This window comes from Hyperolius riggenbachi, chromosome 1 (genome assembly GCF_040937935.1).
Source record: "Hyperolius riggenbachi isolate aHypRig1 chromosome 1, aHypRig1.pri, whole genome shotgun sequence".
NCBI classification, from domain to species: domain Eukaryota; kingdom Metazoa; phylum Chordata; class Amphibia; order Anura; family Hyperoliidae; genus Hyperolius; species Hyperolius riggenbachi.
Window position 1 is genome coordinate 98,521,044 of NC_090646.1, and position 22,044 is coordinate 98,543,087.

Here is a 22,044-nt window from a genome sequence, read left to right on the forward strand (position 1 = left end):
AGGTAAGCCAGCTATAGGTGCCACCATATAGTTAAGCCAGCTATAGGTGCCATAGTATAGGTAAGCCTGCTATAGGTGCCATAGCATAGGTAAGCCAGCTATAGGTGCCACAGTATAAGTAAGCCAGCTATAGGTGCCACATTATAGGTAAGCCAGCTATAGGTGCCATAGTATAGGTAAGCCAGCTATAGGTGCCACCATATAGTTAAGCCAGCTATAGGTGCCACCATATAGTTAAGCCAGCTATAGATGCCATAGTATAGGTAAACCAGCTATAGGTGCCATAGTATAGGTAAGCCAGCTATAGTTGCTACAGTATAGGCAAGCCTGCTATAGGTGTCACAGTATATGTATGCCAGCTATAGATGCCACAGTATAGGTAAGCCAGCTCTAGGAGCATCCCTGTACTGTATAGAGTAGTCGGGGCTGTACGGCGAAGGAGACTACTGTTTACGGTTTCGATTGTCTCCTATACATACCATGTCAATTGTGAGCATAAGCCCAAGTAGTTGCCCCAATACAGGTAAGCCAGCTATAGGTGCCATAGCATAGGTAAGCCAGCTATCGGTGCCACAGTATAAGTAAGCCAGCTATAGGTGTAACCATATAGGTAAGCCAGCTATAGGTGCTATAGTATAGGTAAACCAGCTATAGGTGCCATAGTATAGGTAAGCCAACTATAGGTGCCACAGTATATGTATGCCAGCTATAGGTGCATCCCTGTACTGTATAGAGTAGCCTGGGCTGTATGGCGAAGGAGTGTGCGATCATCACTGGAGAGAGCCTTGGTGAGTAAATACCCCACTGCTTAGTTCACAGCACCGCCCGCACATCCGGAGAGAAGGAGGGTGGATCAGAAATGACGGGGGAAAGGGAGGGACAGAGGGACTAAGGATCAGAAGGGAGGGGGATGGAAGGAGGGAGTGAGGATCGGAAGGGAGGGGGGAGGAAGGGGGGAAATGCTGCCGCACTGCTCTGCCCTGCCGACTCCATGTGGGCTTCCCTGGGACTGATGGATGCATGTTGGCACACTGTGGGTATCACAGATCACTTCCCACAATGTGCTGCATCTATCAGTCTTAGGGAAGCCCAGAGAAGCAAAAAAAAGTGGCACAGGCGGCGCAGAGCAGTTTTGCCCTCGCGGCATGGATGAGCCTGACTCCTACATACCACTTTCAGCAACTTTTACCTGGACGAGTCAGGATCGTCCTTACCGCGCTGGAGGTTAAAAGTTAATTGAATAGGGGGCCCTGGAGTCTTAACCCTCGTAGAAAGAAAGAAAAAAAGGAACACAAGCTAGTTCTATGCAGGACTGGCAATGTGCATACACGTTTCTCTCATCTTGTCACTTGTCACATCAGGTACACTTTCAGCCGAAGCTCGGGTACAAAATCACATACTTGCCTAAGAAAAGGGAAGCCTCTGGATCCTAATGAGGCTTTCCTGGGCGTCCTCTGGTACCCCGTTGCCGCTTGCGGACTCTCCAAAGGGTTTGTTGATAATATGTTTGAGGCCATACTCCTTTTCAAGTACGAGCCATACTGCGCCTGCACGAGTACGGCCGCTCCTGGACAGTAAGCCAGAGCCACTCGTGCTACTGTGCAGGCGCATCTGACCACACCTATGCCAGGTCCCGGGCTGCGGGAGAGGACCAGTGGACAGCAAGAAAAGCCTTTGGATCCCCTCTCCCTAGGTAAGTATTTGTTTCTGAACCTGAGCTTCAGCTTTAACAGTTTGCTATGCGCAACAATTAAATATGTATTTATTCTAAATAAATAAAACTCAGACTGCAGTAGCATCATCATCACTTACTTTCTTGTGTTTTTCTTCCTTCTCAGTTATGGTTATGCCGTTCAGGTGCCCCATTTTACAGTCTTCTTTTCCCTGTTAAAGCAAATACAGTAGCAGCATGCCATTAGTGACCTTCTTTGTCTTGGAGCTCCCTATAGCAGAAATGAAAACACAGCAATGATAAAGTCCTTTTTCACACTTACCACTGTATGGTCGCACCACAGCGGTAACTTGCAGACTCCAGCACCCAAGGCTGAGACATCAAAGTGCGCCCCTCCATCCCCCCCACCCCAGCCGTCACACACTGATTGCTATTAGACTAAGAGGCACCCCAGGGCCCCCGACACCTTAAAATCTAGTTATCTAGCTTGCGGTCACTGCCATGTATCCCCTTTTCTTATTTCTCTCTGCTACAAACACAATAGGGGAATGATAGCTGAGTAAGTTGTGTGCCCCCTCCTACACTGCGCCCTGAGGCTGGAGCCTCTCTTGCCTCGGCCCTGCGTGCAGTTCAACCTTCCGTAACCACTGTGCTACATTTACAGAAGAATCGCACCGCAATAGATAGTTTCAAGTGCTGAAGGGGCCACAATTCATAGGGACCCCTGCAAAACTTTGACAGGGCCTCCCAATGTTGACACCCCTGCCCTTGCCTACTCTTGGGGACCTACACAGCCTGGGGGCCCATCTCACAAGGGTCATAAAATAAGAGTGGCCATCAGGATCTTCACACCCATAACAAGAGTAACCACAAAAACACCTGATTTAGAGGTTGGTCCCCGTACTGGAGGAAAGCTAGGATAGTAGTAGGGGGTTCTCAACAGCTCTGGGCCCCCCTACGGGCACAGGGGCTGCTCCCCTATAGTTACACCCCTGGAAGGGGCCTCAAAGCAGAGAATTTATGGGCTGCTCCAGTGGCATAGCTGAAGATCATGGGGCCCCATAGCAGAACTTTCATGGGGCCCTCAGAAGTAGGCAGTCTTTCACATCTACAACGTGTGCAGTAGCCGTTCTCCTGCACACGTTATATGCCCTGCAGTATGTCGTCAGGATTTAGCAGTGCGACGCAATCTGCGGCGGTAGTAATTAATCAACCCTATGGGAAAATGCCAGCTTCCGACGATTAAAAGCCCCTGGGTTGCATTGAACTGCAACACATCGAAACACAGAGTCGGGTGTGAAAGGTAAAATGAAAGTCTATGGACTTTGATTTTCCCTTGGTTAACGCAAAGTTTCGACTTTGCGTTAAACCGCAGAAAACGGGCTCAGATGTGAAAGAGCCCTTAAGCAATGCCACCTGCTCCTCCCCTATGGATATGAGTTAATTGGGCAATTTACATTCTCATGCAATCAACACTGCGTATAGTTCATGGGCACTGAGACACAGTCAGAGGGTGGAGAACACAAGAAAGTTAATGGTTAATACATTAAGTAAGTACCCACTGGTCCCCATCTGCTCCAGGGCCCCATGGCAGCTGCTATGGCTTTTGCTACGCCCCTGGCTGGTTCCAACAGCTATTCCTGTGTGTTCACAGAATGCAGGGAAAAGCATGACCGGCACAATTACAGTAAATGTTTTGTTTCACTAAATCAATAGCTCTTTTTATAGAGAATTTTTTATAGAGAACCAGAAGATTCCTGCAGATACACCACCCTAAATCCGCCTGTAGTATGTATGAGAGGTATAAGCAAATGTATGGAAAAGCAAGCAGACAGACCGCTCTCAACTCCCTCCAAATACAACGGTGCCTTACCGTGCCTCCATGATGGCAGCATCGTGAATTATGTACAATGGCCCGCAGCACACGCAGGAAGGTAAAAATCCCGGAACCTTTATTGGCACATCCAGAAAGACAAATACAGCAGCTACACTTGTCTGTCTGGGTGTGCCAATGAAAGTTACTGGATTTTATACCTTCATGCGCTGTGCTGCGGGCTATTGTACATAATTCATAGAAGCAAATGTAGCTTAGTGTGAAGTAAAACAAACCTGATAGGTTTGCAAGACACAATTTTACTTACCTCGGGAGGGGGAAGCCTCTGAATCCTTCAGGCCAATCAATTGCTGGGACCCCCAAAGCACCTGTGCAGTAGCGCATACCTGGTAGCATCCATGTTACTGCACATGTACTAACCATCGACACGCTTTTGTCGATGTTTATCAGTTAGACCCAGCAGAAGACCAATGAGGAGGAATGGGATGGGGGAAGTCTCTGGATTATCCAGAGGATTCCCTCTATGTAGGTAAGTACCCAAATTGGACACTTTTTTCAGAATCAGGAAATTTGAGCACCTGCAGCTAATGGACAATTTGAGTGCCCCATAGGCGCTAATGTAAATATGCAAAGCAGGAATTTGAGCGCCAGATAAATAGCGGGTGCCGGGCCCGTCTAACCGAAATCTTTCCATTTTAATTAGAATGTTAAAGTTTTTAGAAAAATTTTGTCTTTTGTATTTACAAATGTTTTGTTTTTGAAAATTATAAGGTCAGGAAGGGGGTTTAAGGTTAGGCATCAAGAAGGTTGGTTTTAAGGTTAGGCGTCAGGAAGGGGGGTTTTAGGGTTAGGTGTCAGAAAGGTGGGGTCTTAGGGTTAGGCGTCTGGAAGGGGGGTTTTAGGGTCAGGCGTCAGAAAGGTGGGGTCTTAGGGTTAGGCGTCAGGAAGGGGGGTTATAGGGTTAGGCGTCAGAAAGGTGGGGTCTTAGGGTTAGGCGTCAGGAAGGGGGGTCTTAGGGTTAGGCGTCAGGAAGGGGGGTTTAAGGGTCAGGTGTCAGAAAGGTGGGGTCTTAGGGTTAGGCATCAGGAAGGGGGGTTATAGGGTTAGGCGTCAGAAAGGTGGGGTCTTAGGGTTAGGCGTCAGGAAGGGGGGTCTTAGGGTTAGGCGTCAGGAAGGGGGGGTTTAGGATTAGGCGTCAGAAAGGTGGGGTCTTAAGGTTAGGCGTCTGGAAGGGGAGTTTTAGGGTTAGGCGTCTGGAAGGGGGGTTTTAAGATTAGGCACCGGAGGGGTGAGGGTTCTGTGTGAAAAGTGGCCCCCAATTCACAATGGTGTTTATCATTTACACTTATGTCAGCTTCACCCCGCGTCCATTTTTCCCCGCACCTCAATTTCATGCACTCCTTTTTTTGCCTACAATTTTAATTTAAAGCCCAACTCCAGACAAAAATGTTATTTTGGCTTGGATAGTGAGGAAAAAGTAGTCAAAAAACACAGATCAGTTCATTTGGGGCTACATTAATAGATAGCGAGACGTGCCCCCCATTTGTGTCCTTTTCCCTAATACCTTGTTTACATAGCAGGATGTGCCCCCAGTACTATGTAAGCCCCCCCACCTGTTGGCATCTTTATGTGCCATGCGTAATGAGGTACACCACTAGAGCGAGTCATAAAAATGAGACGCTGTGACAGACAGAGCTGAAGAGAGGGATCCCGGGGGCAAGTACATACAAACACGCTCTGCTCAGCATATGGCTGGGCGAGGGGGGCACTTGGGGGGGAGCACTGGGGCTTTGCAGGAAATAACTTGGTGCCTCCCAAAAGTCTTCCCTTGTCCAGCACTGCTCACTGCTAGAGACCCGCTAGAGACCCGCATTTGGTCAGGTAAAATAATTTAGTCATACTGGTTATGTTTCATGCTCCCCAACCCTGTTCTCAAGGCCCACCAACAGCAGAGCTCCAAACTGTCCCTCTTTTGAAACCCAGTCCCTCTGTCCCTCTCTCTTCCTCAGTCATCTCTGATGTAAAGATCTATGTTTTTCTACTGGAAAACAAAACAAAACATTATTCTTGTCTTTTAAAGTGATATATTTCTTATTTTCAAATGTTAATATGAAGGAAAATTAGCGATGATAAAAAGGACCAGTGTGGTTTGAATTATAAAATTACCTCTTTTGCCTGACTAGGGCTGTAGTGGGGGCGTGGATAGGGGTGTGGCAGGGGCGTGTCTTAAAGGTGTCCCTCTTTGTTCTCTCAAAACGTTGGGAGGTATGACCAACAGTACATGTTTTGCAGGAAACCACAAACATTCACAGATGAGGTAATTAGTGTGGTAGCAGTGCTGATCAACTACCTCTGTGGATTTCCACAAAACGGCTCTGTTGGTGGGCCTGGATCACTTAGGTTGGGGAACACTAAGGTATAATACAATGGCCTCAATTCACTAAACTTATCTCCTGTCTTTAATAACTCTTCTAGAGTTGTTACCATGGTGATAAGGCATGTAGTATTCAGGAAACATTTTACCTCAGGCAAGCCTAAAGTTAACTCTTCTGTCTTTAAATTAACTCTCCAATCCTTAAAATAACTCCAGAGTTAAAGACAGGCTGTTAATTAGCTGCATGTGAAAATAACTACAGAGGAGGTAAATTAACTACAGAGGAGGTAAATTAACTACAGAGGAGGTAAATTAACTACAGGAGAGGTAACTTAAGGAATGAAGAGATAAGATAACTCTCTCATGTGTGGAGGTAAGTTTTCTCTTGCCTTATTATCTCTAGCATGATCTTAGTGAATTGAGGCCATTTATTGGGTGGGATTTTATCAACACACTTGCATGAACATTTGGAGCACTAGTTTTACATTAGTTTATATATCCAGTTTTTCATACTTAGGCGTGGCTATTTTTATATTTATTTGAATAGTTATATCCTGAAACAAACTTGTTGTTACACTCTGATGCAATCCTGGCTTTATCATAAACCTGCCACGGTCATGTAGCTGACCTGGTTGTAATCTAGGAAAGATAGCTGTTTTTGCACATTCCTGACTTTATTAAAGTGAACCTTGCATTAAATAAATTGTAAAAGCTTTCCTCTGCCTGATTTAGATTCTGACATTTATAACATGGTGACATTTTTACTGCTGGCAGGTGATGTCAGTTGAAGGAGATCCTACTTGCTTTTTGGCAGTTGGACTCAGCTGTTTCCCACAATGCAATGAGGTTCACAGACAGTAAACTGTCAGGACCATGGTCCTGACATCACACTGTGGGAGGGGTTCCACCACAATATCAGCCATGCAGAGCCCCCTGATGATCCGTTTGTGAAAAGGTAAAGATTTCTTATGGGAAAGGGGGTATCAGCTACTGATTGGGAATGAAGTTCAATTCTTGGTCACGGTTTCTCTTTAAACCATGAGACATGAGGCAAGGCTAGAGTTATACTTTTTCCTCTGCTAGGACAGCTTCCCTTCAATATGCAGCCTTTTTTCTGTGCATAGCAAACCATACCTTACATGTTCAGCATCTCTACTCCCATGATATGTGTAGCCCTTTTTCCAAGTGTTACACCCAGTTATAGCTCCACTTAAACATACAGCTCCTTTGGCTGCCCGATTCCTCCTTGAGTATTGCTCAATATTTGCAGTATCCCTATTTCATTGTCAGTCTACTCTTTCATATGCAGAAACCCGCTCTTCCATTTCCAATCGTCCTCCCTGAGCAGAAGCTGCCCCAAGCCATGGATTATGTTGCCCTTGCAAAAACTTGGCCCTGCGTTCAGGGAGGTGTGTTCTAACCTGGCTCAATGCACCCATATACACTCACCTAAAGGATTATTAGGAACACCATACTAATATGGTGTTTGAACCCCTTTCGCCTTCAGAACTGCCTTAATTCTACGTGGTATTAATTCAACAAGTTGCTGAAAGCATTCTTTAGAAATGTTGGCCCATATTGATGGGATATCATCTTGCAGTTGATGGAGATTTGTGGGATGCACATCCAGGGCACGAATCTCCCGTTCCATCACATCCCAAAGATGCTCTATTGGGTTGAGATCTGGTGACTGTGGGGGCCAGGATTAATTTGCTGCATACTGGATGTTTTTCCCTTGTCTCACCATTGTTTGTAAACCCAGAAATGATTGTGCGTGAAAATCCCAGTAACTGAGCAGATTGTGAAATACTCAGACCGGCCCATCTGGCACCAACAATTATGCCACGCTCAAAATTGTTTAAAGAGAATCTGTATTGTTAAAATCGCTCAAAAGTAAACATACCAGTGTGTTAGGGGACATCTCCTATTACCCTCTGTCACAATTTCGCCGCTCCTCGCCGCATTAAAAGTGGTTAAAAACAGTTTTAAAAAGTTTGTTTGTAAACAAACAAAATGGCCACCAAAACAGGAAGTAGGTTGATGTACAGTATGTCCACACATAGAAAATACATCCATACACAAGCAGGCTGTATACAGCATTCCTTTTGAATCTCAAGAGATCATTTGTGTGTTACTTTCCCACATGCACTGAAGTTTCAGGCTGCTCTTTTCCTCTTGCAAAGAGCTTTGCCCTTGTTTGTAATTCCTCAGTATGTGAAAGCCCAGCCAGCTCAGAGGACGATTTATCCAGCTGATTAGAGCAGCTTCTCTCTTCTCTCTTATCTAAATAACACACAGGCAGTGTGCATAGAGGGGCCAGAAAGGGTGAGTTCATAGCAGAACCACAACACTGAAGAACTTGGCAGCCTTCCAGACACAGGCCGACAAGTCTGACAGGGGAAAGATACATTGATTTATTACAGAGACTGTCATAGTAGAAAGTGCTGCAGTTAGCCAGAACACATTAGAATAGCTTTTGGAACATGTAGGATGATAAAAAACAGGATGCAATTTTTGTTACGGAGTCTCTTTAAATCACATTTCTTTCCCATTCAAACATTCAGTTTGGAGTTCAGGAGATTGTCTTGACCAGGACCACACCCCTAAATGCATTGAAGCAACTGCTATGTGATTGGTTGATTAGATAATTGCATGAATGAGAAATTAAACAGGTGTTCCTAATAATCCTTTAGGTGAGTGTATGTGCCAGCAGTTACTGTATACAGGTAGTGAATCGATAAAATGGTTAAGGCTAGGTTCAAGTTTAGGGTTAGGGCTGTTGGAGGGTACCAGATAATTAATGGTAAAGTTTAGTTATAGGCAGAGGAGAAAAGGAAGACCAGGGCTTAGGCTACTTAAAGTACTGGGAGGAAAATGTTATAATAGTTTTGAGGTTACAGACATGTTAGGGATGAATGTTTTGGTATATCAAGTTTGAAATGTAAACTCCAGTATTGTGACGCAAACAGAGGCATAACTTCAGGGGAGCAGCCTCTGCAACCGCAGTGGGGACCAGAACAGTAAGAGGGCTCCAACTTCCACTTCACTCCCCCAGATCAGGGGCAAACCCAGGATTTTCAAGGGGGGATTCCTGAAAGGTCTCCTTCAGCCACGCACAATGCAGTATAATAATATGGTAGGACGTCATGCTGGGTACACATAATGCAATTTCCCATCTAACTGACAATTATTTTTTAAATGTCCGATATGCTCCCGATCAACAACGGGATCAATATGGAGCAGTTTGGATACAGATAATAATGAGGACAGCGACATTGCTAATGAAAGGGAAAGTGAAGCATTCACACAGCAGGGCACAGGGCTGTGCTTATACCTGGCTCTGTTAAGTCCCCAGAGATGTTCCATGCTCTGTACACACACTGGTGATCCACGCTCTGTACGCACACTGCTGCTCCATGCTCTGTACACACACTGCTGCTCCATACTCTGTACACATGCTGCTGCTCCATGCTCTGTACACATGTTGCTGCTCCATGCTCTGTACACACGCTGCTGCTCCATGCTCTGTACACACCCTGCTGCTCCATACTCTGTACACATGCTGCTGCTCCATACTCTGTACACACACTGGTGATCCACGCTCTGTACGCACACTGCTGCTTCATGCTCTGTACACACACTGCTGCTCCATACTCTGTACACATGCTGCTGCTCCATGCTCTGTACACACGCTGCTGCTCCATGCTCTGTACACACCCTGCTGCTCCATGCTCTGTACACATGCTGCTGCTCCATGCTCTGTACACACGCTGCTGCTCCATGCTCTGTACACATGCTGCTGCTCCATGCTCTGTACACACCCTGCTGCTCCATACTCTGTACACATGCTGCTGCTCCATACTCTGTACACACACTGGTGATCCACGCTCTGTACGCACACTGCTGCTTCATGCTCTGTACACACACTGCTGCTCCATACTCTGTACACATGCTGCTGCTCCATGCTCTGTACACACGCTGCTGCTCCATGCTCTGTACACACCCTGCTGCTCCATGCTCTGTACACATGCTGCTGCTCCATGCTCTGTACACACGCTGCTGCTCCATGCTCTGTACACATGCTGCTGCTCCATGCTCTGTACACACCCTGCTGCTCCATACTCTGTACACATGCTGCTGCTCCATACTCTGTACACACACTGGTGATCCACGCTCTGTACGCACACTGCTGCTCCATGCTCTGTACACACACTGCTGCTCCATGCTCTGTACACACGCTGCTGCTCCATACTCTGTACACATGCTGCTGCTCCATACTCTGTACACATGCTGCTGCTCCATGCCCTGTACACACGCTGCTGCTCCATGCTCTGTACACACGCTGCTGCTCCATGCTCTGTACACACGCTGCTGCTCCATACTCTGTACATATGCTGCTGCTCCATACTCTGTACACACATTGCTGCTCCATGCTCTGTACACACACTGCTGCTCCATGCTCTGTACACATGCTGCTGCTCCATACTCTGTACACATGCTGCTGCTCCATACTCTGTACACATGCTGCTGCTCCATGCCCTGTACACAGGCTGCTGCTCCATGCTCTGTACACACTTCTGCTCTATGCTCTGTACACACACTGCTGCTCCATGCTCTGTACACAGGCTGCTGCTCCATGCTCTGTACACATGGCTGCTGCTCCATGCTCTGTACACAGGATGCTGCTCCATGCTCTGTACACACGCTGCTGCTCCATGCTCTGTACACACACTGCTGCTCCATACTCTGTACACAGGCTGCTGCTCCATGTTCTGTACACAGGCTGCTGCTCCATGTTCTGTACACACACTGCTGCTCCATGCTCTGTACACAGGCTGCTGCTCCATGCTCTGTACACAGGCTGCTGCTCCATGCTCTGTACACAGGCTGCTGCTCCATGCTCTGTACACACACTGCTGCTCCATGCTCTGAACACACGCTGCTGCTCCATGCTCTGTACACACACTGCTGCTCCATGCTCTGTACACAGGCTGCTGCTCCATGCTCTGTACACACACTGCTGCTCCATGCTCTGAACACACACTGCTGCTCCATACTCTGTACACAGGCTACTGCTCCATGCTCTGTACACACGCTGCTGCTCCATGCTCTGTACACACGCTGCTGCTACATCCAAAGGCAACTGTAGCAGGAAAAGAAAAGGGGCAGTGCTGTGAGCTGCAGGATGCGTGCAGATATTCTGGTGTCTCAACTTGGGCCTGTCCCCAGACACTGCACTGGCCCGGGTCTGAGGGGAGTTTTGGGCAGCTGTAATCCTCCCCTGCATTTGTCTATGCAGATAAATGGGTCTATCCTTCAGATCGGGAGTTTTGTGAATACACATTATGGGTGTGAAGATCCTGATGGCTACACTTGTTGTATGACCCTTTCAGGATGAGCCCCCAGGCTGTGAGTGTAGGTAAGAGAAAGGGTGTGAAAATTGGGGGGCCCCATTAAAGATTTGCTGGGTGGGCCCTATGATTTGTAGTTACGCAACTGGAAACAAACACCCAGCATTGGAAATTGGCACCAAATAGCCGCATGACAATGTTTTATCATTCACACTTTTGTAAACAAACCCCAACATCAAAATATAACATTCTTGTATATTACATGTAATAAAGATGTAGCAATTCCGACAGATGGACTCCACAATGAACATTAGATTCAACATAACCAATAACCCTGTAAAGCTGCTTAGCGGCACAGAGTATAAATGCCTCTCTGGCTAGACTGTATATGATAAAATATGACTTACAGCAAAAGGAAAAGTCCACAGCTGAGGATACTTACCTGCTGGCTGGATCCGTTTGCCTCTCTCATAGCGCAGCGTGTTTGTGTTTTGGGGACTAATGTTACAGAATGTAACAGAAAGTGACTTATTGAACCTAAAATGCTGAAACATTAATCATTAAACACATCCCTGAATCCTGTTATAGCATTTATTGAATGGCAAATTTATTTTGTAATGATAAATCATTAACAGTGAATAATCAATATAAAATGATTCACTTTATAGCTTTATCCCAATCTCATGCTCCGTTATGCAATGTCCTAGCAAACGTATTCATGTAATCAGTCCTCATGTAGGTGTGAACCGGGCTAAGGTCACACAACAAGGAAATCTGAGTGGACCTGTAGATGCCAGTTATGTAATAAGGAACTTAGTAGTATGTTATGCCATAGAAAAATAGGGATTATAATTGTCAATTACTATTAGATACTGTACACTGTTGCTTCTTAAAGTGAACCTCCAGACTAAAAATCTACTCAGCAGAACTAAAAAAGGCTTGGTGTTTCTTTAACAGTTTCACAGCATCAGGACTTTGTTTTTCTTATAGAAGTCTCATTTTTAGCTGCATTTTTAGCTAAGCTCTGCCCCAGCAAACAAAATTGCCTGGGCTTTTTTGCCCTGATGCTGTGCAAAGCATGCTGGGATTTCCTATGTTGTTATTCATGTTGTCTAGCAACTGGGAGGGGTGATCAGGACACAGGACAGTTGGAACTGTGTCTCATGCTCCCTGTCACCTTATTTCAACCAAAAAGATTGCTGCCCTTGAAATCACAAACCTTTGCCTGTTCTTTTAAAACAGGGTGGGTAAGAGATTATATTATCTATCAATTTTAATTAACATAATTAATTTAATGACAGTATGTTTGTTTAGGCTGAAGTTCCTCTTTAAATTATGTAGCAGGATAATCTGTGGCTATTGTTATATAGGAACCAGTATAGTCCCTGGGGCAGGCAACACACTATTTTGTCTACTCCAGATTTTGTCTACTCCCTGAGACTGGTGTAACCAAGTCTTGGCTGTTTCCCCTGAGAGGCCTGCTCAGCTGGGAAATAACCCAATCAACCCAGCATAGTGCAGCCAGATCTGGGACCACACACAGGCTGTGCTCAACTGCAAAGGCATTGTGATGTGTGTTCTGATAAAGAATGCTGTATTCACATTGTGGGTTTTTTGTTGTTGTTTTGTTTTTTGTCTGTTTCTGGGCGTTTAAAAACCACTTAAGGACCAAGGGATTTTGCAAGGATCGGTGCTGCGTGGGCTCTGCAGCCCACAGCACCGATCAGGATTGTGTCATGGCAATCAGACTTACCCCCTTTATTCCCCACTAGGGGGATGTCCTGCTGGGGGGGTCTGATCGCCGCCAGCCATTACTGATTAGCGGGGGGGGGGGGGCTCCTCAAAGCCCCCCTCCGCAGCGATTTCCTCCCTCCCTCCACTTCCCTCCCTCTACCTTTCCTGATGACCGATATCCGTCCTGCACCTGATAGGATAGGCTTCAGCCTATCAAATGATGGCAATCCCCGGCCAATCAGAGGCCGGGGATCGCCGATCTGCCTTACGGCGCTGCTGCGCAGCAGCACCGTATCATGTAAACAGTGGGTATTTCTTCCCCGCGTGTTTACATTACGCGTGCGAGCTGCGATCGTGACACCCTCCGTGAACTGGCATGGAAAGGCCGTTTCCATGCTATACCACTAACGACCCGCCGACGCCTATCGGCGTTAGGCGGTCGTTAAGTGGTTAAGTTTAGCTAGTAGCCCGTCCAGTGGCAAAGTATATAAATATATATATATATATAGCTATATATATATATATAGCTATTATTTTGTATTTATATAGCACTGACATTGTACAGGACTCCAGATATGTGTCCCGGCTGACAGATGTATTCCATCTTATTTTAGGCAATGAATGGCCCCTTTAAGACAGATGGAAACCGGGGAAAAGAACCCGGGGTATTTTGGGTTGCTGTGTTTTTTTATTGTAGTTCTTGGGTCCTGGAGCTCTGGAACAGGAATGCAGGAAATGGGTGGGCCTTCCTGTTCCAGACAGACAGAGATAAGGAGAGCTCTGTGCAGGGGGCTAATGAGTATGCAGCAGGTGTGCTGCTAGGAAGGTTTGTATCCTGGCTATCATCCATAAAGCATTACCGCATTCGGTAATGCAATAAACAGCTGACTTTACCGAGCACTTAGGAAAATGTCAATTCATAAAAGCTGTTACCGCATGAAAAGCTGAAATTTCCGAGCAGTTAAGTAAATTACCAACTTGTGCAGTAATTACCGCAACACGTCAGTAAATGTCAATTCATAAAGATTAGAGCAGGCGGTAATGGCACAGAACATACCGCCTGTTTTGAAGTGGTGATAACAGAGCGATACGAGCTTGGGACTGTGTGATGTTGATGGAGACTCACAAGCAGAAGCTTTGACATCTCCCCCCAGGCAGCAGCAGAGTGATCGGAACAAATAAGGCTTCCCCTGAATACCATAGACTGCTTAACCTCTTGGGTTCCTGTTTTTGAGATGTCTATGTGCTGGATGTGAAAATCACAAAGTGTGGCATATGTAAAGCTGTGTCAAATAAATAGATTCTTAAGAAAGACTAATAGATAGATTCAGAGCAAACAGAGGCAGTATAACAAAACATGAACATCTAAAGGGAAGTTGGGATGCCTTTTTTATTGTAATGCTGTCTCTGCACTGAGAATTGTAACAACTCAGGCAGCTAGTCTTCTCATGTTACCGCCAGTTTAGTTCGGTAAATCCCCGCACTATCGCAGCTGTAAAGATTTGTATGAATTAGAACAGGGGCGTAGCTACAACTCGCAGGGCCCCATAGCAATTTTTTTGGGTCAGGCCTCCCCTCCCCCGGCCAAACAAACCCATCCTTGCCAGTGGTCTCCCTTTGATGGTACTAACAGCCTTCTACTAATGATGTCTATATGTTGTTAGTCTTTTTCTAGCATAATGTGGCTAGAATGTGTGGGCAGCATGGTGCCATAGTGGATAGCACTCTTGTAATGCAGCACTGGGTCCCGGTTCAAATCCCAGCTAGGGTACTATCTACATGGAGTTTGTATGTTATCCCCATGTCTGCATGGGTTTCCGTCAGGTACTCCAGTTCCTCCCACATCCCAAACATGCAGATAACTTAATTGGCTTTCCCCTAAAATTGGCCCTAGACTGCGATGGGCATATGACAATGGTAGGATTAGATTTTGAGCTAGTTTGAGGTCAGCCAGTGACATGACTATGCAATCTTTAAAGTGCTGCAGAAGATGTCAGTGCTATATAAATATATAATAATAATAATATGGTAGGGCATTAGGCTGTGACTATGGTAGAATTAGATTGTGATCTCCTCTGAGGACAGTCAGTAACATGACTATATACTCTGTAAAGTGCCGCAGAAGATGTCAGTGCTGTATAAATACATAATGATATGGAAGGACATTAAACTATGACTATGGTAGGGATTAGGTTGTGAGCTCCTCTGAGGACAGTCAGTGACTGACTATGCACTCTGTAAAGTGCTGCAGAAGATGTCAGTGCTATATAAATACATAATAATATGGTAGGACATTAGACTATAACTATGGTAGGATTAGATAGTGAGCTCCTCTGAGGACAGTCAGTGACATAACTAGTAAGGTATGCGAAAGGAGAGAGAACCGAGAGCCCAATATGGTGTAGTAAGTTTTGGCAATTAGTATAATATAAAAGAGTAAAATTATACTCACAAACCAGGGTTACCTCCAGGTAACCACTGTAAAAGCAGGTGAGGAGTTTGACCTGTCCCCACTCAGGATTAAAAAGTCGCTCTCTGTAGATGAGAAAAAGGGTATCCCCCTCCACCAAGGGTGGATGTAAAGTGCAATGTAAGCTGAACAGAGGCGCCAACAGGATAAAAACAGTAATTAAAAAATTAAAAGTTCGCTGAGGAGGCTAGGGTGGCTCCGCCCCCTCCAAGCAGACACAAAAAACTGTGTAATATAAACAGAATAAATTTATTGGTACACTCCAGGGTATAGATATACAACACGTTTCGCGGGTATGAGCCCGCTTCCTCAGGTAGTAGAAGTAGGAGTACACAGCAATCTGGCGCCAGGTGTGTTGCTGACAGATTGCTGTGTACTCCTACTTCTACTACCTGAGGAAGCGGGCTCATACCCGCGAAACGCGTTGTATATCTATACCCTGGAGTGTACCAATAAATTTATTCTGTTTATATTACACAGTTTTTTGTGTCTGCTTGGAGGGGGCGGAGCCACCCTAGCCTCCTCAGCGAACTTTTAATTTTTTAATTACTGTTTTTATCCTGTTGGCGCCTCTGTTCAGCTTACAGTGACATAACTATGTACTCTGTAAAGTGCTGCAGAAGATTGTCTACATGCAATTGTGGAAAACTGTCACAAATGTACGCAGTGGAAACAGTATAAACAGAGCTTGTACATACATGCTGGATTTTTTGGGGACATCCATGCTAATTTGCACTGGGCAGCTAGTACAATACAATAATACAATACAATAACATTTCTATAGCGCTTTTCTTCCATAGGACTCAAAGCGCTTAGGCTCTCTCAGATTCAGTAATTGGTAGTAGGATGAAGTATTCACACAACAAAAGTTATATTTCAAATGCCAGACTGAACAGGTGGGTTTTCAGTCTGGATTTAAACACGTCCAGGGATGGAGCTGTCCTGATCTGTTGAGGTAAGGAGTTCCAAAACCTAGGGGCAGCATGACAGAAGGCTCTGGGACCAAAAGTTTCCAAGTGGACTCTGGGTATGACTAGATTATTAGAACTTGTGGATCTGAGAATGCGGGGATTGCTACGCAGCTGCAACATATCTTTCATGTATCCAGGGCCTAGATTATTCAGGGATTTAAATGTCAGTAGGCCGATCTTGAATAGGACCCTCCATTCTATAGGTAGCCAGTGAAGGGAGTGCAGGACTGGCGTTATGTGGCAGTGACGGGGTTGGTTGGTTAGCAGTCTGGCATCAGTATTCTGTATCAGCTGTAGGCGGTACAAGACCTTTTTTGGAAGGCCAGTGTAGAGAGCATTATAGTAGTCCAGTCCGGATGTGATGAAGGCATGGACTAAGGTTGGCAGATCTTCTGGGGGGATGAGGTGCTTGATCTTTGCAATGTTCTTCAGGTGAAAATAGGATGATTTCACCACAGCAGAGATTTGAGTTCTGAAGTTTAAATCCCCATCAATTAGAACTCCCAGGCTACGCACATGATCAGAGCTGTGTAGATCCGTACCTCCTATTCCCAGTGGTGAAGACTGCAAGTTAAATTGTTTTGTTATCATGCTCTGCCCTCCAATCAGAAGGACTTCAGTTTTGTCTGCATTTAGTTTTAGCCAGTTGTCATTCATCCATTGCTGTAGTTCACGTAAGCAGGCGATCATAGTTAGAGTTGGGACTGTCACACCAGGCTTGAAGGAAAGATTGGGTGTCGTTTGCATAGCAGTGGTATGTCAGGCCATGTTTTTGGATTCGTTTTCCAAGCGGTAACATGTAAATTGTGAAAAGCAGGGGAGAGAGGATTGAGCCCTGGGGCACCCCGTACTTAAGTGATACAGGGGTGGACAGGAAGGGCCCCATAGACACTTTGTGGGTTCTGCCACTCAAGAACAGGGATGCTCGGAAAATTCCGCGGAATTATTAATTCCGTGATTCCGGCCGGAATTAGCTAATTCCGATTCCGGTGGTCGGAACGGAATTCCTGTACCTCTGAAACGGAATTCCGCGGAAATTTTATAATTCCGATGGAATTTTCTGGAATAACACCCAAAAAAAATCTCTCTCTCTCTCTCTCTCTCTCTCTCTCTCTCTCTCTCTCTCTCCCTCCTCCTCCTCATCCATCCATCCATCCATCCATTTTTTTTAATTAAAAATATTTAGTTGCACCCCTCTGACACATACAAAGATAAATAAACACTCCTTCAAACCTATGAGCATTTCAGTGCATGCTTTTCACCCTTCTCTTTTCATAACTAGGGTTATACTGGGGGCAGCCATTAGCAATTCCTCCATTGCCGGACACCATCTACTCCACCAATTTGCCGGAGTTTTCTCGGCAATTTGAAAGGTAGGGAGGGGTTCCTCCAATAAATGTAAAATATTGTATATTTGTCATCATGCAGCTGAAAAAAGGCTGCTATTTATTATTATAATTTAGAAAATAGATTTTATTTCTGAAATCTTGTATTTTTAATTTGGGTCCACTTTAACTTAGTCCTAAAATGAATCAGACTTTTATATAATCTCCTGTGTCCCGTGTACTGGTCGTGGTCTCATAAAAATCCTCCTCAAACATTACAATATATATAAAGGCAGGAGGATGCTTTTCATTATTGCTTAAATTAAATGTCTTAAATGTCAGCTGAGATGCATTAGAAAACTATCCACACAAGTCTAAAATTATATGCTCAGTAACCATGATCTCTGTTGGGTCCTAATGTGCTTCAAAGGAAAGGCAGTTAATTAGCCGCCAATTCTTGAAAGAGCATAATGTGTTTGATTTATAAACATGAGTGCATAATTAGAGAATTCCAATTAGAAGTTTTGGAGAATTGTATTTTAACTTCATCTAATGCTCTTGCAGCAAACGCCGACTGCTCCTATAACACAAATGGAAAGTGTTCTACTGTACAAGGGAGAGGTAGATGCTTAACACAAGCAAAAACTCTGTAATCACAAGATAGCCATATAAAGGGAAACTACAATCACATCATACAGGAATTCTACAAAACTAAATCCTAATTTCTTAAAGAGAATAGGAACCCCCCAAGTCCCCCCCCCCCCAAAAAAAAAAAACCAACAACAACAACCAGATGCTTACCTAGGGAGAGGGAAGCTTCTGGGTCCTATAGAGCCTTCAAGCTACTGTCTCGGTCCCCACGTTCCAGTGCTGGCTCCCCCGGTAGCAGTATTCCACCAACTGGTCAAATACTGCTCTCTCTGCCACTGAAGGAAGCTTCAGAATCAGAAGTCTTCGGGAGCCCGAATGTTCCTGAATACGGCAGCTCTGCACTGCGCCATCTCTCACGCACTCGAGCATGTGCAGAACAGAGCTGTCCATCTTTGGCAGCACTCGGGCTCCTGAAGCATCCCACAGTGGAGCACTCAAACAAGGGAGCCAGCGCTTAACGGAGGGTACCGTGAGAGGAGCGGGAAGACTCTAGGACCCTGCGCCTTCCCTTGCCTTAGGTAAGTATCTGGTTTATTTATTTATTTTGTTTTATTATTCCCATTAGCTTTAAAGTTCTACATACACATGCTACATTCTCATCTACGGAAAGATTGTACATGGTCATTCTGGGTGAAAATCTAGTGTGGAAAAACGCTGTCCCCCAGATTACTATATCCTTCCCCTCACCAGCTATCCATCAAGTTGGAAGCTACTAGGCGAACTGCTATTATAGTTTCTGTAATAAGCTGCAGTTCTCTCATCCACATACATGTTAATTTGCGGGGTAAAGCCCCCCTCCCCCCCAAAAAAAACCGCCAAACCTGCTGTGGCAAAGACTCCGTAAGGGGTGAAGACTCCATTCGGCATCTCTACTAACAATATTCTCCTGTCTTCCTCTCTGGTCACCTCCAGGGATGCTCAAATTCGGCTTCGGGAGATATCCGGATTTTTGCTATCCGGATATCTCCCAGTAATGCTGTGCGGGCTGGGCGGGGGGGTCAAGCTTACCTCTCTGAAGTCTTCTTCGGTCGTCCCTCGGCGCCTCCCACGATGCGCTCCAAGCGGCGGTCACCTGATTACAAACACTTCCTCCTTCCGGGTTGAAGGAGGAAGTGTTTGTAATCACGTGACGCGCGTGGAGCGCATCATGGGAGGCGCCGAGGGACGACCGAAGAAGAAGACGTCAGAGAGGTAAGCTTGACCCCCCCCGCCCAGCCCGCACAGCATTACTGGGAGATATCCGGATAGCAAAAATCCGGATATCTCCCGAAATGCCGAATTTGAGCATCCCTGGTCACCTCTTCTCGATCCTCTCCCTTCTCTGGAACACTCTCCCTCAACACATCTGCCACTCACCCACACTTACTCTTTTTAGGCGCAATCTGAAAACTCACCTCTTCAGGCAAATATACTTTCCTACCAGCCACTGACCACCATTTCTACCATCTCATACACAGCTTTCCTTTACCTATTGGTGCCCCTGATGAGTCACAAGAACAGTGACGAAACATGTCAGGCGTGGTTTAGACATACCAGGAAGGGATGAGCAGATCGTGGAAGAGGAGCAGGCGGTGGCGTGTGAGAGACACTGTCACTTACAGTAGGTAGTAGAAATCTGACAGAAGCGACAGGTTTTGGACTACTCCATCTCTTCATAGGGGATTCTCAGCAAGGCTTTTATTCTTTATAAAAATATTCCCAAAAAAGGATTTAAACAATGATGCTGGCCAGCTTTCCTGCTCACTGCACAGTTTTTTTGGCAGTTTTTCTGTCCAACTGCCATTCACTAACTGCTTTTGAAAATAAATAAATCCCTGAGAATCCCCCCATGAAGAGACTGACTAGTCAAAAACCTGTCGCTTCTTTCATATTTCTATTACCTACTATAAGTGACAGCAACATAGAAGAAAAGTAATTTATGGCTCATTTTACTCTGGAAAAATCGTACTTCTTATTTGTTTATGTTTGCACATATTTTAAATGTTACCATTTTTCGCCGTAGTGCCCCTTGGCTGATTTTAAAGTGGAATACGCTGGTTGGAATGACATACAGTATGCAAAGGAGTTATAAGTGGACACGTATATATGTGATTGAGCACTTGAAACAAATAAGAGCTCACAAGTTAATGCTTTTTTATTTTCCTCAGAATTGTAACAGAATTTGCTGTGGGGCCAAAGCTGTAAAAATTGATTTCTTAAAGGACCACTATCACAAAAAAATTTAAAATGTAAAATACATGTTAACACATACAAATAAGAAGTACCTTTCTTCCAGAGTAAAATGAGCCTCAAATTACTTTTCCTCCTATGTTGCTGTCACTTACAGTAGGTAGTGGAAATTTGACAAAACCGACAGGTTTTAGACTAGTCCTTCTCTTCATGGGGGATTCTCAGCATGGCCTTTATTCTTTATAAAGACACTCCCTGAAAAGGATTTATACAAAGATATTAACCCAGCCTCCCTGCTCGCGTCACACTTCTTTTTGGCAGTTGGACAGAGCAACTACCATTCATTAAGTGCTTTTGAAAATAATAAAAACCCAGAGAATCCCCCATGAGCAGATGGGCTAGTCCAGGCATGGGCAAACTTGGCCCTCCAGTTGTTACGGAACTACAAGTCCCACAATGCATTTGCCTTTATGAGTCATGACTGTGGCTGTTAAACTCCTGCAATGCATTGTGGGACTTGTAGTTCAGTTACAGCTGGAGGGCCAAGTTTGCCCATGCCTGGGCTAGTCCAATAACTTTCAGTTCTGTCAGATTTCTACTACTTACTGGAAGTGACAGCAACATGGGAGAAAAGTAATTTATGCCTCATTTTATTCTGGGAAATGTACTTCTTATTTGTGTTTACATGTATTTTAAATTTTACGATTTTTGTGATAGTGATCCTGTAAAGGTAAAAATACATTTTTACATGTACTGATTTTTGTGTATAGGTAAGTCACTTACTGTGCTCTCATAGGACATGAGGAGGGGGCGCACAATTCACTCAGCTGTCATTCCCCATTGTGTTTGAAGCAGAAAGAAATAAGAAAAGGGGATACATGGCAATGACTGCAAGCCAGATAACTAGAGATTAAGGGGTTGGGGGCCCTGGGGCACCTCTTAGCCCAATAGCAATCAGTGTGTGACGGCTGGGGTGGGAGGGATGGAGGGGCGCACTTTGGTGTCTCAGCCTTGGGTGCTGGAGGACCTTGTCCCAGCTCTGCTCCAGGGTCCCAATGAGGCTTCCCCGTCCTCTGCAACTTTGGTGAATCTGGCGCTGGCTCCCCCGAAAGTCCCTCGTCATGTCCTGACAAGACAGCGCAGGTGCGAGTAATATTTACCTCTCCGCGATCCTGTGCAGGTGTGGTAGCGGCTCTTTGTTCGGGTAAGGCGGAAATAGCCAAACCCAATCGTATCTGCTCTACTGTGCAGGCACAAAGGACTCACGCCTGCGCAGTAGAGCGGATCCAATTAGGTTTGTGTATTTCCGCTCGCCTGCGCAGGTTCGCGGTAAGTAAATATTTACCTCGCCGCTGTTCAGGGGGTTGCAGCGCTGGATTGCTGGGATGAAGGAGGATTGGGAAGCCTCATTAGGATCCGGAGGCTTCTCCCTCCCAAGGTAAGTATACCCAGAGTGTTTTTTTTTTCATTACAGGTTTTCTTTACGTTTTTAA

At 45.4% G+C, this 22,044-nt stretch overlaps 1 protein-coding gene across 7 annotated transcripts in view; it reads right to left on the minus strand.

Annotated features, from left to right (window-relative positions):
• SLC2A9 (solute carrier family 2 member 9) overlaps window positions 1-22,044 on the minus strand; it is a 524,193-nt gene that overhangs the window by 461,900 nt on the left and 40,249 nt on the right. For 4 of the 7 annotated variants that reach the window (XR_011030521.1, XR_011030522.1, XM_068277473.1 and 1 more), the window contains exons 1-2: window positions 19,916-20,050; window positions 1,813-1,884 (exon numbers count right to left, since the gene is read on the minus strand). Coding sequence is in view for 5 of the 7 variants with exons in the window: in XM_068277473.1 (XP_068133574.1) it covers window positions 1,813-1,884; window positions 19,916-20,038 (195 nt within the window). In the remaining 2 variants the exon portion in view is untranslated. Of the gene's footprint in view, window positions 1-1,812; window positions 1,885-11,673; window positions 11,756-19,915; window positions 20,051-22,044 lie in introns of those variants that run through there. The other 3 variants (XM_068277464.1, XM_068277482.1, XM_068277492.1) reach the window with 3 other exon arrangements.